Below are 17136 nucleotides of genomic sequence, written 5' to 3' on the forward strand. Positions count from 1 at the left end.
GTAGGTGGCATGACAAAAATTTACATTTGCCTGCCAGCTATATACTTCATCAGAATTATCAGGATATCTATGAAAACACAGCAATTAGTACCTGCTTAAACTATGCCTTTTAGTCTTAAAACAAAGCAGTGTGACTCATCGGTTTATCTGATCGTGTTAGATGTAATAAATTACTGCAGATCAACACACAGAGAAGCTGCTGAGATCTCATCTACTGCACTGCAAAATGGTACATGACCTTTTCTAGCTATGAAGTCCTAAGGTAGGAAAAAACATTACATGCAAGAACTTCAGTGTCTCTAACCTGTGTAGTAGATATTTCCACAAGGCATTTTGCTAAGCCATTCATTTCAAAACAGTGGACAGTATGAGTGTCTTCATGTAGATAACTAGACTTCCAATAATGGGTCTCTACCCCTAACAATGAAATACACATTCCCTGAGGTGAAAGGCACAGCTTATAAAATTTCTGAACATGATAAGCCTTATTTCTACATAAGGGATGTCTCATAGCTCCTACAATCAATTTAGCAGAGCAAAAATTGGAAAATAGCTTAAAAAAAAATTGGTCTGTCAGTAGTGTTTCTCCACACATTTCAAGGTAATTTCTCAGATCCCTGAGAAAGCACTGAAAGGGCAGTATCCCACACCTGATGAGCTTCTGGAGTTTTCAAAACGGGTAAACTGAAAAGCTGCATAGAAAGAGGGCTAACTAACCACCCCACTTCACTACTCCACCTCTAGAGGGCAGAAGCTCCTAAGCACCTCTTGAAATACTGAAGTATAATGAAAGAGTAACTTTAAACTCCAGGACTTTAAACAAGATGTAGGTTGCTAATGTAGTACATGATCCATTTGCAGGCAATGAACTGAATTTCTCTCCTATCTTGAAAAAAAAGCTTTGGTCAGCAAGGCCTATATGAAGCCTCTGTACCTCCTATAACTACCCTTGCTATTGTTTTATTGATCTACAGGCCTTTGCCATGGCATAGAAGTAAAGCAGAGTAGCTGGTATGGATAATAAGAGCCTGGACTATACCCCTCAGTCGACGTGTTCTGTGCAGAAGGTGTTCCACAAGTCATTGGGGCAGGAAAATATTTTGCCAGTATCCCTTATACTTATTGGATAGTCTATTGCCTCAGACTTATTTTTCAGAAAAGACACTGGTATGTTTACCACCATGAAAGTGTCAACTGGACCAATAAGCATCATGAAAAGGAATCAAGAGAGGGAAAAAAGGCAATTGCAGCCATGCAAACTGAAAACTGATTCTTATAATGATTTTACTGTAATGTTTAGAGCACTAAAAAAGAGGGTCCAAGAAAAATCCTTTATGGATGTGGAAAAAGGGTCCAACTATAATTCAATATGGATGTGGAAAAAAAGGAAAAAAAAAACCACATCTGGGAAATATTATATTTTTATGGTGTATTCAAAGCAATCAAAACCAAATCCATCCACTTAAAAGTTTTCTAGGTGTCTCTCACTGTATAATGCCATCATCACCTTTGCAACAAATGACAGATACTTCTTTGGTAATAGTGCAATGGAATACTTGTTATTATCAAATATAGATGTATTAAACTTGTGTAGTACCTCTCCCTACAAGAAAATGCTAAAATCGATTTTTTCTTGTTTTCCTAGTGAATAATAAAAGCCAGCATGAAATAGACTATATTGAGATGCCTTCAAATAGGATTGAAGTGAATGAACAGTATAGTCACTATTAAAGCAGAGTAAATGTCAGAGATACATTTACAGCACATGCAGTGATGCTATTAAGAGAATTGGTCTATTTAAAGAAGTGGAAAAATCTTTGGGGTAATCCAGTAGCTAGTGCAGAGTCACCAAGAATGGTGGTTAAAGTTTCAGTTGGTTTACTAATAGTGACAGGAGAGCCCTAATTATTCCCTATATGTACTTAAACATACCAGTGCTTCCCCCTCTCCTCCCCCCAGATAACCTGGAAACCAGACAGTTTAGCCCTGGTGCACTAGCTTTGTAAATATACTTCTAGCAGGGAACTGGTGGTAAACTCGGACAAGCCCCCAATTTCATTCTGAATCTATATCACTATCAGAATCTGTCCAATTTAGAACAGCAGCTTTCATGTTAAGAATTACGAAGGTACAGACATCTTGGTAGAAGAGGCAGCAGAATACCATACCCCAATGTCAGTGCAAAAAGCTAAAAATATTAGTAAGAGTAAATAAACCCAATAAGCACAGATACTGAAATCCCTCTATTTTGCCAGCCTCTGAAGTGTTAATTTCTGAGGCCAAAAATAACAGTCTTTGAACCACTGACATTGATAGAACAACATAAAAAGAACAATTATAACTGTAAAATGATAGACCTGCTGTGCTGTTATGTACTTATCCATTATTCTGTGAAACTTAATGAAGTAAAGGTCTAGGTGACACAGTGATTTTTTAATGATTTTTTTTAAAAACACTCTTCTACATTAGATTAGAGACAAAGAGTAGAGAAGCATACATGCCTACTGAAAATATCCTACTTTAAGTTATTCTACTTAGTTCCTCTTGTGCTAAATCACGCTTCCTACTTCATTGGAGAATGCTAATGCTAAATTTCACATGCATTTTACCTCTCTCACACACATCATTATACTATAATCACTAATGTTCATTAAAAACATTATAGGGGTCACAAACAGAAAAAATAGTACTAAACAGCTACTGTATGATGAGTAGGATAACCTAGGCTGAAAAAGCAAAAAGGTATCATAAATATTATATGGTCTATTTTCATCAGTAAATGACTGGTGTATGATGTAAAATTATTATATTAGCCATATGAAATTTATCAGTGAAATATACTTTCTAAAACATGACCTAGGTCTAGACATAATCTAAGAAAGCTGGCCTATTAAACATTAGTGTGGAAAGCGGGTTCTTAAATCTGCATTTTGGACCTTTAACAAGTGACCTAAGTTTTATCAACCATCTACATTAAATGTTTCTGTATCCGGAAGATTTCTGTACTGTTAATTTTAAATCTACTAATACGTACCAATTCTCTATTTAAAAACACCATTTATGTGAAATGGCTGAGCGCATAAATAAAGAAACAATTCTAAAATGTAGAATCAAAAGCAGTGCTTCTAAGCTTTCAGAAATCAAAGTTTCAGATTTTTATTGAAATATTGAACCTCGGCTGAAAATCAGTTGCAGATTCTTAAACAGATATCAGAAAACATTCTTAGTAGAATCATAGAATCATAGAATAGTTAGGGTTGGAAAGGACCTCAAGATCGTCTAGTTCCAACCCCCCTGCCATGGGCAGGGACACCTCACACTAAACCATCCCACACAAGGCTTCATCCAACCTGGCCTTGAACACTGCCAGGGATGGAGCATTCACAACCTCCCTGGGCAACCAATTCAAGTGCCTCACCACCCTAACAGGAAAGAATTTCCTCCTTATATCCAGTCTAAACGTCCCCTGTTTAAGTTTTAACCCGTTACCCCTTGTCCTGTCACTACAGTCCCTGATGAAGAGTCCCTCCCCAGCATCCCTATAGGCCCCCTTCAGATACTGGAAGGCTGCTGTGAGGTCTCCATGCAGCCTTCTCTTCTCCAGGCTGAACAGCCCCAACTTCCTCAGCCTGTCTTCATACGGGAGGTGCTCCAGTCCCCTGATCATCCTCGTGGCCCTCCTCTGGACTTGTTCCAACAGTTCCATGTCCTTTTTATGTTGAGGGCACCAGAACTGTACACAATATATAGTATAGTATCATCATGCTCATGTAATTCATTTTAACTTCTTCAGTGACCGAGTAACCAGAATATAATGAAGTGACAACAAGTACCTATGTAATTTTCAAATCACTCAAGTTTTGGCAACAAAGATACACTCCTCTTGCAAAAGTACGATTATTTTCATCAATAAGTCGGAGAAAAAAAGGCTACATTATTTCTGATGTTAAATTTCTGTAAGCTAAGACACAGTATTAGAAACTTGGAAGAATTTCAGTAGTACCTGATAAGATTTTTTTTGTTGATATAAAAACCATTACTTTGACAATACAGGATATGATTCAAGGGGGCTCTTACGTTTTCATTTCTCTGTCTGAAGTCAGTGTTCCCGTATTTCACAACACTCCACCATAGGAAGGACATTAAAGAAAACTACAGACTTACTGAAAGATTCCAGCTGGTTTAAATTAATTTAAAAACAATATTGAAATATTTGAGTCCCTGTAACAAATGCTTTTCATTGCTTCACCATGTTTTGGTGAAAAAACAAAATCCCACTCAATTCCTTGAAACCTCATTAATTTTCATCTGCTACCTGACCATTTGTTTCTAAACCCATCACTACACTGCCTCCTCTTCAAAGACAGCATTTAGAGAACCCACTGAACACCAGCACCTTGCAAACACCTCCCTGTGATGTTGCAGGGATTTCTTAGTGTATATTCGTACGTCCCATGATGCAAGGCACCAGAAGAGAGAAAAGTGATTATGTTCACTGCTTGTCAGTGATAAGATCTTGCACTCAGTGTTAGTGAGTCATTATCCCTACAAACTGTCAGCCAGGCTGTATCAGTGAGACAAATAACATTACAAGAGGCTATTTTAAATATATATCTTGAAATAAGGCTGTACCTTAACAGAGGTCAGGAGAGTTTTACATTTCTCTTTTATATACACTGAAGAGATAGAAAGGCTGTGTGAGAAACACCAGAGTGGACATTTACAATACTGCCTTTTACCACAGAATTTTAAAAGTGACTCTCACAACAAAGCATGTTAATGGAAATAAAATTGTAGAATCATAGAATGGTTTGGGTTAGAAGGGACCTTAAAGATCATCTAGTTCCAACCCCCGTGCCCTGGGCAAGGACCTTCCACTAGACCAGGTTGCTCAAAGCCTCATCCAACCTGGCCTTGAACGCTGCCAGTGATGGGGAAGCCACAGCTTCTCTGGGCAATCTGTGCCAGTGCCTCACCACCCTCATGAATTACAGAATTTCTGCCTAATATCTAATCTAAATCTACCTTTTTTCAGTTTAAATCTATTACCCCTTATCTTATCAGAAACTTTGTCCTATCAAAATCCAGTGGCCAGTGTTATCAAACACAGCCCTATGAAACCAGAGTTCGTAAAGATGTTCTTGATATGCATAAATATTTACATATCTACAGCTGCAGGCAAACACATATAGTGCAAAACCAAGCCAAACCAAAGTATGAGTCCTATGCAATAAAACAGATGAAACTGTAAAGGCTTTTGGGGCACTGACTGGCCCTGACCAACTTCACCTTGGCATAAGCTTCCGCCCATGGCCCAGGAGCCACATTCCAGTTCAGCCACTGCATGAGCTGTGCTGTAGGAGCTGGCTGTGGACCCTTTTGATCCTGGCCCCTGGACTGACTTCCCAGCTTCATGTTGGACCTGCCAGCAATTGCTGGGCCTGACCCTGAGATGTGGATTGACTTCCTGGCTTGGTCTCAGACCTGCCTCATCACCACAAACTTAACTAGTGTTCTGGACTCTTGTTCGATCCTGGGTGCCAGCAGCTGGGTTTACCCAACTTTCCCTATGCTGTGGGACCCTTGCCTTGCTGGAGTGTAATCACCCATCTCCCTGGGAGCCGCAAGCCTTTGCCATGCCCTAACAGAAGTACACAGTGGTATGGGCACATGTCTAACTTGTACCTTGGTATAAATATGTACACCCCTATTTAATCAGATACTAATGTATGCTGGTCTCACTCAAAAATGATAAATATAGCATTTCTCTTGAGTTCTTTGGCATAACTATTGAGTGGTAATTCAATATACTTATGTACTGATACTGTAAAAAAGGTACTCTCAAAAAGGCTATTCAAAGACAAAAAAAATACCCCAAAACAGCTGAAATACAATAGTTGGCTACATTGTATGAGCCTATTCTCAAAACACAGTAAGAGGAAATCCATGGCATGATTTGGAATATAAATTGTACACCTTTCAAAACCAATTATGAAAACATAATGTCCTTGATCTGGAAAAAACTGCAATTTGATCTGTAGCCCTAAGCATTTAGAAGCACATCCTATGCTCTGCGCTTGTGTAAAAGTAGTGTTACTTCTCACTCAGGTAAATTAAATCAAGTAGAATCAAGGGTCATGCTACAATCTTTCACAGGCTAATAAAGGCTTTGATAAAACCCAATGTGTTTTTTTTTAATGCACCTGCTCCTACAGTTTCAATGTATCCCACTCCTCTAAAAACAGTCAGCAGTATGATTGACTAGCTCTCTGAATTCTAACAGTTTGGATGAAGATACAAACTTAAACGGGAAGTTTAGACTGGATACAAGCAAGAAGTTCTTCAGTGTGAGGGTGGTGAGACCCTGGAATGGGTTGCCCAGGGAGGTTGTGAATGCTTCATCCCTGGCAGTGTTCAAGGCAAAGTTAGACAGATCCTTGGGTGACATGGTTTAGTGTGAGGTGTCCCTGCCCATGGCAGGGAGTTGGAACTAGATGATCTTAAGGTCCTTTCCAGCCCTAACTATTCTATGATTCTTGGCAAAGCAAGCAGTATTAAAAGACAAAGTACATCAATTTCTGACCAAAAAATTTGCAAACAAAGAAGTTAAACCTGGAAAAAAAAAAAAAAAAAAAAGAAAGAAAACAAACCCTAAACTTATCTAATTAGTCCTCATTTACCTTTTCACATTTAAATATCTAGCACTCATAAGTGGAATAATAAAGAAGTGCATCTCTGGCTTTTTTACTGTAAAATCTGCGACATGAGATGAACGACATTATGAGGTATTATGAGGTTGAGAGGATAAATGCTAAGGAAATCTATATAAGTTCTGATGAGCTAATGGTTCATTGGAGGTTAAAAAGATCATTCACATCATAAACACTTCCATTTAATAAGACATTGACCCGTCATTAATCCAGACCTGCAATACGCTATTTAGATCTGTGTAGGTATCTTAAACAATTTTATATGTTTATTTCTATGAAAACATAAATATGATAACACACACATATATATAATAAATTATATACGATGTCCTCCATTACTCTATAGTAACAACACAATATATCAATGAAAGATGGCTGTTGCTGCTTTTCATCTTGCTGGGCTCCAGCATATATGAAACACGACTCCTACAAACCACAAAGAAGAAGCATCTGGTGCAAAATTCCAGATAGTTTTGCTTCTCTCCATTGTCAGGTTCTCAGCCATTTCTGTAAGACCTTCAGAAGTGCCAGGAAACCAAGACTACTTTCTTACGCCTTCCCATAGAAATTAGTAGTGTTTAGGTAAATAATACACATTTACACAAACCGCCAGCTAGCACTACATATGTTCTAACTACTGACTTCTACAAGCAGCATCCTTACCACTTTGAGTTCACCTACCAAGAGTGTCTAGTAACACACACTCTTGCTTCTTGCAGATACACCAATGCATTTCCTGTCCCTGTAGGAAAAAATAATCAATAGTAGAAACATGGGCCCTTACAGCTGTGCGCAGCAAGCTGTCTCACAGGTTGCTCCTGGATAAGGGAGACCTTGTTTGATAATGGTCTGCATATATCCTTTTGGCAGCTGAGGCCTAAGCACAGGCAACAGTGTTAACCATCTTCTACAAAGTCACTACAAGCCTAGAAGCCATCACATCAGCTCTGCATTGCTGGAGACTGCCCAGTCTGCAGATACCTGGCATTGGTTGCTCTGCAGTCACAAATTGTCTCACTGGAACTAACCTGGAGATACTCTCACCCATATTCTCAACAGATAGTAAAATGTGCATTATGTACTATCAGTTACAAACCCCACTGATTCACTGCACACAGCTCATGGAGGCAGAGGTGGAAACTTATAAATGACTGCTCTTACACAGCCTCTCCTGTTACACTACCTTATGCAGATTTTACATCTAATCATCAAAGCCTGCCTTTACTGTCAAATGTTCTCCTTAAGACTACCTTAAATGTTCTGCAGCAACTTCACCCAGTATGCAACCCAAGTGTCCAGCAGAATAGGGCTAGCCCTCTGAATGCACATACGACCTTGTTAATGTCCTGGTATTGTCTCTCCATTTGCTTTTTCTGCAAAAGAAGTGTTGGTTCTGGATCTTGAAAACCTTGATTCAATATGGCTACAGGTATTTGTGAGACAAACATGACAGTTAAGGTCAGCTAGGACATATGAGCTGTATGTGCACCTGCACTTTCTGTGACAACAGAAAAGTGTCAGTGAAGGCTTTATTCTCTGACCCTTAACAGTTCATAGATGTTTGAGTCTGGTGACCTTCAAAACAAAATATACCTATCTTCTTTACTACTTGATGAACTAATTTGTATTTCAAATTCCTTTAAATGAAGCACCTATCTGTCAGGATGATAGGCACTATACAGAACTTGCAAAGAGAAAAAGAACTATATAAAGCAATCAGAGAAGCCTTTTATTCAGCTGCTACAATAAGTGACAGATAGTCTCATTATGCAATTCCCCCAGCTCCTCTTAACATACCTGACCCCTAGAGCTGTATCACATGATTCATCAGTATTATAGTTTCAAATATTTTTCAAAAACAGTGCAGTAATATCTCCTTGCAGTGATTTTGCAGTATTGCTCTTGGGCATGAAGAACTGAAGATACACAAAGTGCACATGCACATCTCACAGATCATTCAGTGAGAACAACAAAAGAGATGGTGTGCAAACAGAATCTATATATGAATGGGAAGACAACGTGAAAACACCAAAAAAGACCCAGACATGGCTGTGATTTTACCTGCTGCCTCTTCTCGAATTCTAACTTGATACGGGATTTAATGCAGTTGCACGTGTCCTGATAGGTCTGCTGCAGCGCAAGTTCCATGAGGTGTTTGTGGTATGCTCCTGCCAAGTTTCCACAGATAAAAATGATTACGTTTGCCAATATCTAGGGGTTTAAAAAAAAAAAAAAAAAAAAAGAAGAAGAAAAAAATGTTAGGAAATGTATTTCAATAAATTAACAGAACATAACCCTAAGATTGCTTCAGTTATACATTTTGGTTTTGTTTGATTCTAGCAAAGATTCCAAAAAGCCTTTCCCAAAACCATCACAATTAGTGGCATAATCCCAAGCAATAATATCATTTTGATTTAGGTTTAAATAAGAATGATAATGAACAACATGTTTTCCTACTCGATGAGGCACACATTTTCTGTAAAAGAAATTCAGCTCATGTTCTACATCCACTGCTGAGTATTAATTGGGTGGAATCATGATCTACTGACATAAAACAATAGCCATAGCTCCTAATAACAACATTGAAGGCCATGTTATTGCCACATTCTTTTGGCAAGACATTTTCTTTTGCAGTGCCATACGATTAAGGGGTGAAAAGTTCCACCTAAATCAACAGCATGACCTGCATTTTACTTCAGCCTGACCCACTACTACCTGTCAGTCAACTATAAATATTAGCCTTGGTGATGGTTAAGCAACTTTTGACTAGTGAGATATGACATCTCTACTAGAATATAATTTTCACTACTACTGAAGAACTGCATTTGACTAAAACTTAATCTATTAAGTTTTAGGGTCAAACTTACAGCATTAGGTGCTCAGTGTACACAGCAACACATGAACATGAGAAATAAGTAAGCTTAAGGAATACACTTATTTATTTAGTGATTGTCAGTGACATTTCAGAGAGTAAAGAGAGGAGAGAGGCAGGCCTTTCCTGTGCTTGAACTCTGAAAAGGACAGAATACTGTGTGGTGATACTAGTACTTTCAACTGACCCCAGTTTATTGCTGCAAAAAGAAAGACACATTTACCCATCCTAGCTCACCTAGAGCAGAAGAAACACAGTAATGAAACCAATTCATAATTCAATGAAAAAAAGATAGATACAGCTGAATGTGGTCAGAGCGGGTCTCTCTCTGTAAGACACTAGTGTATAAGGCCCTATATGATTATAGTCTGGATTACAAGAACTACGTGATATCATAGTACTCATCATTTGGAAGAGACAGAAAAAGAAAGAAGGCTAAAATTTCATGAGTTCTCCAAAGTTAATCTAATCATGAGGTTTATGATAAATTTTCCCAGCCATCATTCATTGGTTGGTTTTAGTGTACATTTGTTTTGGTGTACATCTGTACATTTGGCTTTTTTTGGTGGAAAAGAAAAAAAAAAGAACAGCAGTACGTGATAGTGGTTCAGAGAAGAGGTATTTCCTATTAACGGAAATCCATCTCTTTGTTTTCACAAAAAATTATCATCTCTTTTTATTCACAAAAAAAAATATGGAGTTTTAATGCTCCGTTTATAAATGAACATTTTAAAATGAAGGTTTTAAAGGAATGTTTTTATTTTCCACACAAATTGTAACATTGCTACAGGCAGTACCTGTTCCTCCATCTGTGACATGTCTGACATCTCACTTCTCATGGTTCCACTAAGCTAAAAACTAGAACTATACACCTTTGCCTCAAAAAGGACTGATGTTTAAAACTTTCTGATCATGGGATTATAATGTTCCTAAAAGCAACATCTGAGTTCTTCAATTTTTCTGGAATATGTAAATGTAAAAACAAAGAGAAAAATATAAATATTTCACTTTCTCCAAAGAATTTATGTTATGAAATAGAGGGATAAGATATTGTTTAAATGAAACCTTTCACAAAAGCCAACAATTAAAAAGAAAAAGAGTAAGAACTGATGGTTTAGAAAAAATATTTGAATTCAAAATACTTTTGTATTTCTTTGTTAATCACAACTGATTCTGCTTTGACGTTAGAAACGTCACGGCACTCTTAAGAGAACAAAGATCTTATATGACAGGTTACAGTGCAGGGGTAGGGTGTTCCAGTTGGCAATCATTGACAGTTTTTGAAATGAAATTATGAAATGAGAACAAATGCCTGAAAATAAAGGTTGTTAGGCAGAGAAATTCTCAGATATGCAGTGGGAAGATTTAGTAATAAAATGAACACTGAACTGAACTGAAATCAACAGTGTGCTGTCATAATCTCTATGGAGAGATCATTGTTGAAAAGATGCATACAAACTCAATAAATGCATTGTCCAACTTCATAAAGTTATAGACTATTTAAAACAAACCTTCAGGAATATAACCAATCAGAACAGAAATAATAAAATACTGTGATGGGTAGATGGAGGAGTAAATTATGAGTATCATCTTCACAGCCATAGAAAAACAGATTACAGTTTTATGACTGAACTAGCTGAAATGAGAAAATAGATGGAAATAAGTGACTGACAGGTAAGGAAGCTAATTAACCAGGCTTTTCAGATTCTCAATGGGGTAATTCAGCCCACATGAAGCTCTGTTCTGGATTCCAGTACCTGAATTAGTCTGTTCAAAGACAACTCAGATACCTCAGCCATTGCCATACTTAGTGTAGATGTCACACGTAAGCATATAAGTGAATAAGTAGATAGAAACTGTGTTCAAAACATCATTAATTCTTTTGGCTAGCATGGAGTTCATTCAGAAATGAGTTACTAGTGTACTAATTTAAAAAAAAAAAACAACCGAAAAATAGACAAACTGGTTTCTGAGTCAGACCGATGGATTTTTGCCTTTGCGTGGTTTGGCTTCAGTGAATATATCTGCATGTGTCACTGAAGAGTTACAGAGTGAAATGCGTCTTTTCTATGGACTGTTAAATGAAAAATGTAATAAACATTACTAAACAAAATAAAATCATATGCCCTTCATACTGAATATCTCTTTTATCTAAATCTGGCAATTTCTTCTGAACTGTGGTCCAGCTCCAACATATGATCTGGAGACGTGCTCAATCCCACACTTGCTCTAAAGTCTCATAGGCATTCTCCCAGAAGAAACAGGTTCAAAGTTTTCATCAGTCAAAAAAAAAAAAAAAGGATATAAATAACTGAGCTTTCAATTTCCTAAGCAAGTTCTCTAATCAGAGTGCAACTGTACAAAAAGTTCCTTCTGTTCAGGCACCTGCTCTGAGAAGACACCATGCTGCGAATCCTACCTGTACAGAAACACTTGGAGTGAAATCCTGTAGGCCATCAGTCTTCTACCTTGTCATTTCTCTATGCCACGACTCTGCAGCTCCCTTTTCCTCTTTCTGTTTTAATTTTTTCTTTTGACACCTGCCTCCCTTCCCCCCTCTCCCCCCCGATGAATGCTTCCTAATAAGAGAAGATGTGGTGGACCTTCTGATAAGAAAATGCATCTTGCTGCAAGAGCTCTGATCAACTATGCAGGTACCATTATAGCCAAGAGACCTCTATAACAGTTAAGGGGCACCTGAATAGACTTACACAGCTTTGTGAGGGCTTCTGCCAAGAAGGATAAGCCTGAACTTTGGAGAAGGGTGTAAACAGCGATGTTACTCAACAGCAGAAAATGACCAAGGTGACCTCAAAGCCAGTGTTGCATGAACCTTATTAATCTCCTTTACAAACATACATTATATAAAAAAAAAACAAAACCCACCCCACAATAAACATAAACTCTAGTAAGCTTCCATTCAATTCAACATATGGAAACACTGAGTCACATAGCAGAAGTTCTCATATCTGTACAGTCAGTGAAGAGGCAAATCCATCTCCTGCACCATCTGCACCCCTTTAGATATACCGATGAAGTGTATACTATAGTGAGTTTCTGCTCAATCAATGAATAAATTCAATGTCTACAGAAGGTAGTCTAAGCATCAGCCAAAAATTAATGCAAGGAACACCAAAGTACCTCTGGGAAGTATCTCAAGGTACTCCAGGTACCAGCTTGTATCTCTGATCACTTAAGGATCATTATCATGCCTGATCTCTCTTCTGTCTCTTCTGACCTATACAAAACTGTACGCACTTCGAGGCAATGGGTTATTTCTAAATTGTATTTTTCCATTCAAGCACACGTATTTTTCAGTATCAGTGAATATAAAGTAATCTGATGTCTAGTGCTTAAGTATCAAAATAGACTGTATTTAAAAGCAAATGAAGACAAAGTAGCTATGACTAATTTCTCAAGAGAGTACTAAACTTCACTGAGTTGCTCAAAAAAATGCAGTGTACTATATAGAAGTTCAACTGATGAAAAGTGCCTACAAAGGTATATGTATACAAGGAAGTAGTACTATGCTAGATAAAAGATTTATAATATCAGCTGCTGCTTCTGAACCAAAGCATTATTTGTTAATATATTAGTAACTGCTGTTCAAATACTGAATATAAAACTCAGAGTTCTCTACAGAATTTCCCTATGTGGAAAGTCTCCAATTTATGAGGGTTTTAGGGGTTTTTTGCTTTTCTTTCTTCTTAGCTATTGTACATATCCTTCCTGCAATTCTTGCATGAACAGCATTTTTACCCCAAACTCCAATACAAACAATTTTTTTTTTTTAATAGACTCCATTTTTATTCTGGACAAGAAAGCTGAGGAAATGGAAGCTGAGGGGTGGGCAAGAAAGGGTATAATTTCCAATGTCTGCATGGAAATTAATGGGAGAAAAACAAAGAATTCTTGTGTCATTGCCAAGATGCAAATTCTTTAGCTCTGTAACGATGTCTCTCCCCCATTTGATCTTTCATTTGATGGTCTGTAGTATGACTAGCCAAGCTAGGAAACAAGTCTATACTTCTTTGGAACCTGTACAGTTTTAGACTCAGGCAAAATTCAGCTAGTAAGAATACCACAGTGTAGAAACTGAAAAGCAGTGTTTGAAAAGGAAATGCTTAGCCACCATGTAACTTAGTCATTCACATGGTCACGATGTACTATGCAAAATACCATTATTTTAAGTACTAGTGCTTAGAAGGTTCTCCAGCTACTCCATGCAACACTTGCCCACGGAGCTGTGGCCAGTCATACACTTTTGACATTTTTCTTTCACATTTCCAGACCTATGGAGGTCCAAAGTGAAGGAGCTCCAACATTTTAATACATTTCAGTGTCAGCAATATCTATAGCTATATGATTAACTCACAAGAACAATGACAGAATTGAAAACAGGAGACAGTTTGCCCATAAGGCAACCATTATTTCAAAACCAAGCAATTTGGTTAGTAGCAAAGTTAATCAAGTCTGTATTCCTGTGGATTTGCATCCCTTTGACCATTATTTCTTTATTATATAGTACTTCAAACTCCTCAAAAAGACCAAAGATAGCTGACCTAAAACGAGTGATCAGGTGGTGCCTGGTCCACCAGCTGCTGTTGCACAGTGTAAGGACTGGCCTTTTCCCATATTTGTCTTAGTGAGATCACTAAAATAATAAATACTTGGGAATAAAATAAATACTTGGGAATTAAGAGTAAAAATCAATTTCTTTAATGACTACAACATTATATTGTAGTGAAAGGTGAAAGGTAAAAGGTATTTAAATCCTTAAATACTTATGAAAGATGCAAGAAGAGTATACTACAGAAGGAGAGAAAAAATAGGAAGCTCTAGTACCCTCAGAGACCCTTTGTCTATATCAAGGAGATTCTCAAATGTTTTTCAGACAGGTAAGTAGAAAAAAACCTTGCAATTTTGCAAGAAACAACCCAATTAAAAACAAACAAATAAACAAACAAAACTCTAAACAAAAACAAACAAAAACCCAACAACCTGACTTCTCAAAATATCTGATAGTCAACAAAACAATAAGAATATGAATTACTCATTATTCCAGACATCAGCAAACTGTCTTCAGTGATAAACTATCTATAACTAAAGATAAACTATCTTCAGTGATAAAATAAACTTGGTAAAAAGTCCCTTTGTGGAAGGGGAATGTATGTCATTTTACAAGCCAAGAAGCTGTGATGCTGCTCTTCTAATTTGTATATGCAATTTCCTTGTAGCTTATGAAATCAGAGCATTGTGGACACCAGCAGGATATCCCTTTTCTGTAATATCTGTGTTATTTGATGTGATTTTCTTTTTATCATTATTGCGGATTGAAGCTTCTCATAGCTCCAGGCTGATCTGTGGAATTACTGGATTTATTTTATTCAGCTCTGTGAATACACAGAGCCTATCTATATGCCAGTATAGAAGAAAACAGATCATACACTGTAAGCTCTTGAATCGAGCCCAGGAAAAACACACTAGAAACATGAATCAGAATTATGGTCCCTTTAGATCACTTCTTTGTAATATACATAATCAATATTATTGACTCTAATTAATGACTTTTCACATTCTGAATCTAAAATAAAATTTTCAAGAGGGGAACTCATACTCTCTTCATTCAGAAAGAACCAGCCAGCCACTGCATTCCCCTTCCTGCCTACAGTGAGGGTTGATTGTGTTTACATGCACCTCTGGGATAACTTTATTTCTTTACTATTAAAACTGCTTAGACACATTTGAATATACAATTAGCTGAAACAAAAGAACAACAACAACAAAATACAAACCTCAAATTTATTGAGATATATGTTTAGGTAAAACTAACAGTAACTTTGAGTTTGCCTTAAATTTTGGAAGCAGAATCTGTAAACAACTGATGCTCTCATCCATCTTAAAAACAAAAATGCTACCCCCAAAACACCAATACTCATTTTTAGGTCCTGTATCTGATCTAGGAATGAGTACTAGCATGCTATAAACAGAGAGACAAGACATTTACCACCATAAAACTTTAACAGTTTTCTTAAAAAGAAAAAGAACACTATGGGATAATACACCAACCTTTGATAAATTACAGAAATAGTGCCATGTCTGATTTTGAGATACCCTCAGTCTTTTTCACTCTTTAAAAGAAAAGACTAAAATCTCTAATATAAAGGTATTTACTTACAGCACTATGCTGTCAAGTTAAATGTGTCACAGTAGATTTCTCCTTACTTCCCTTCAGCTGGAGTATTACTAGGCTATCTCTCCAGTACTATCTTACAGTCTTCATAAAGTTTATTTCCTATTAATATCTACCAGCCTTCATGAAATTTCTCCATGCATTATGTATCTCTAAGCATCTCCCCTTCTGGCAAGTTTTACAGAAATTAATCAATAGGTTCAAAACCTACCAGGAAAAGGCAGGACAAAGATAAATGAACTGACACTCACATATGTGATCCTTATTAATGTACTAACTTCTGGCATGCATAACTGGAAATGAGATTACACTCAAACCCACAATGATTATTTCAGCTTTCTTCCCCAGTCACTGTAGTTTATATTGTGTCTAACTGCACTGCATATTACGTATGCTACATACTCTCAGTTATCAATATACAATGAAATCAAAATCAATGTATAGTTTAGTATTACATGGATAAATTACAGTAAGAACATATAATTTTTTACTGCATTGCAAACTGTTAGCAATTAATATGTGTTTCAGTCTAATCGACAGACAACAGTGATTAGACATTTTGAAATAGTATTTTTTATGATCTCTACATAAATGAAATTATGATTTATATAAGAATGTTTTTCTTACATAATACTTTTCTCTATCAGTATTGATAAAGATCTGGATAAGCTTTTTAATAGGAAATATTCATCAAGTATTTGTGCTGCTTGCCTGATGACTATGACAAACTTTCATCAAATTAATTTTTCATAATTTGGCAGTCTGTGCTAGGAAACACTTATCTTTGGCTATGTATTTCACGATGAATGATATGGAGCAGAAGGGAGAATAACAATAGTGGTGTATAACTGAGGAAAGTGATGACCTACAGAACTGGATTAAAACTTCCTCAGAGCCAAAGTTTTGAATTATCGCACTCTTATTATATGTATTTGCAATGTTTTTAAAGACCTTGGTTACCATTTTAAACTATATGGAGATCAATCAGCATTAATTCTTAACTGGAAAACATCTAACAGGAAAAATTACTCTCAGGAAAACTTTAAGTTCAATATTCTGGTGTCAGCCAAATGCTACCAAGAGTTGACAAGTCGAGACAAAGATAGTACTTAATTTGGTTTACAGTCAGGAAGGAATAAAGTAAATATTAAAACCTCTTCATGCTGCTGCTAACAACTTATTCCACCTTTACACAAAAAATGCAATTTTCTTTCCTTCATGCCTCAAAACTGCCAAGATGTCATTAGTCAGGTCAGGCATTCTATTCCAAAGCCTCAGTGCGAAGCACACTGGACACCCTGAAACAGTTTTTCATAAAGCACATGCATTGTGGAGTTATATTCTGACTAACACCTCAAAAG

General features: G+C 36.9%; 1 protein-coding gene across 2 annotated transcripts in view; it reads right to left on the reverse strand.

Annotated features, from left to right (window-relative positions):
• ADCY2 (adenylate cyclase 2) overlaps positions 1-17136 on the reverse strand; it is a 214993-nt gene that overhangs the window by 98194 nt on the left and 99663 nt on the right. For both annotated transcript variants that reach the window (XM_065667665.1, XM_065667664.1), the window contains exon 4: positions 8772-8921. In XM_065667665.1, coding sequence (XP_065523737.1) covers positions 8772-8921 — 150 coding nt within the window. The remainder of the gene's footprint in view (positions 1-8771; positions 8922-17136) is intronic.

This window comes from Lathamus discolor, chromosome 2, assembly GCF_037157495.1.
Source record: "Lathamus discolor isolate bLatDis1 chromosome 2, bLatDis1.hap1, whole genome shotgun sequence".
Lineage (NCBI taxonomy): Eukaryota > Metazoa > Chordata > Aves > Psittaciformes > Psittacidae > Lathamus > Lathamus discolor.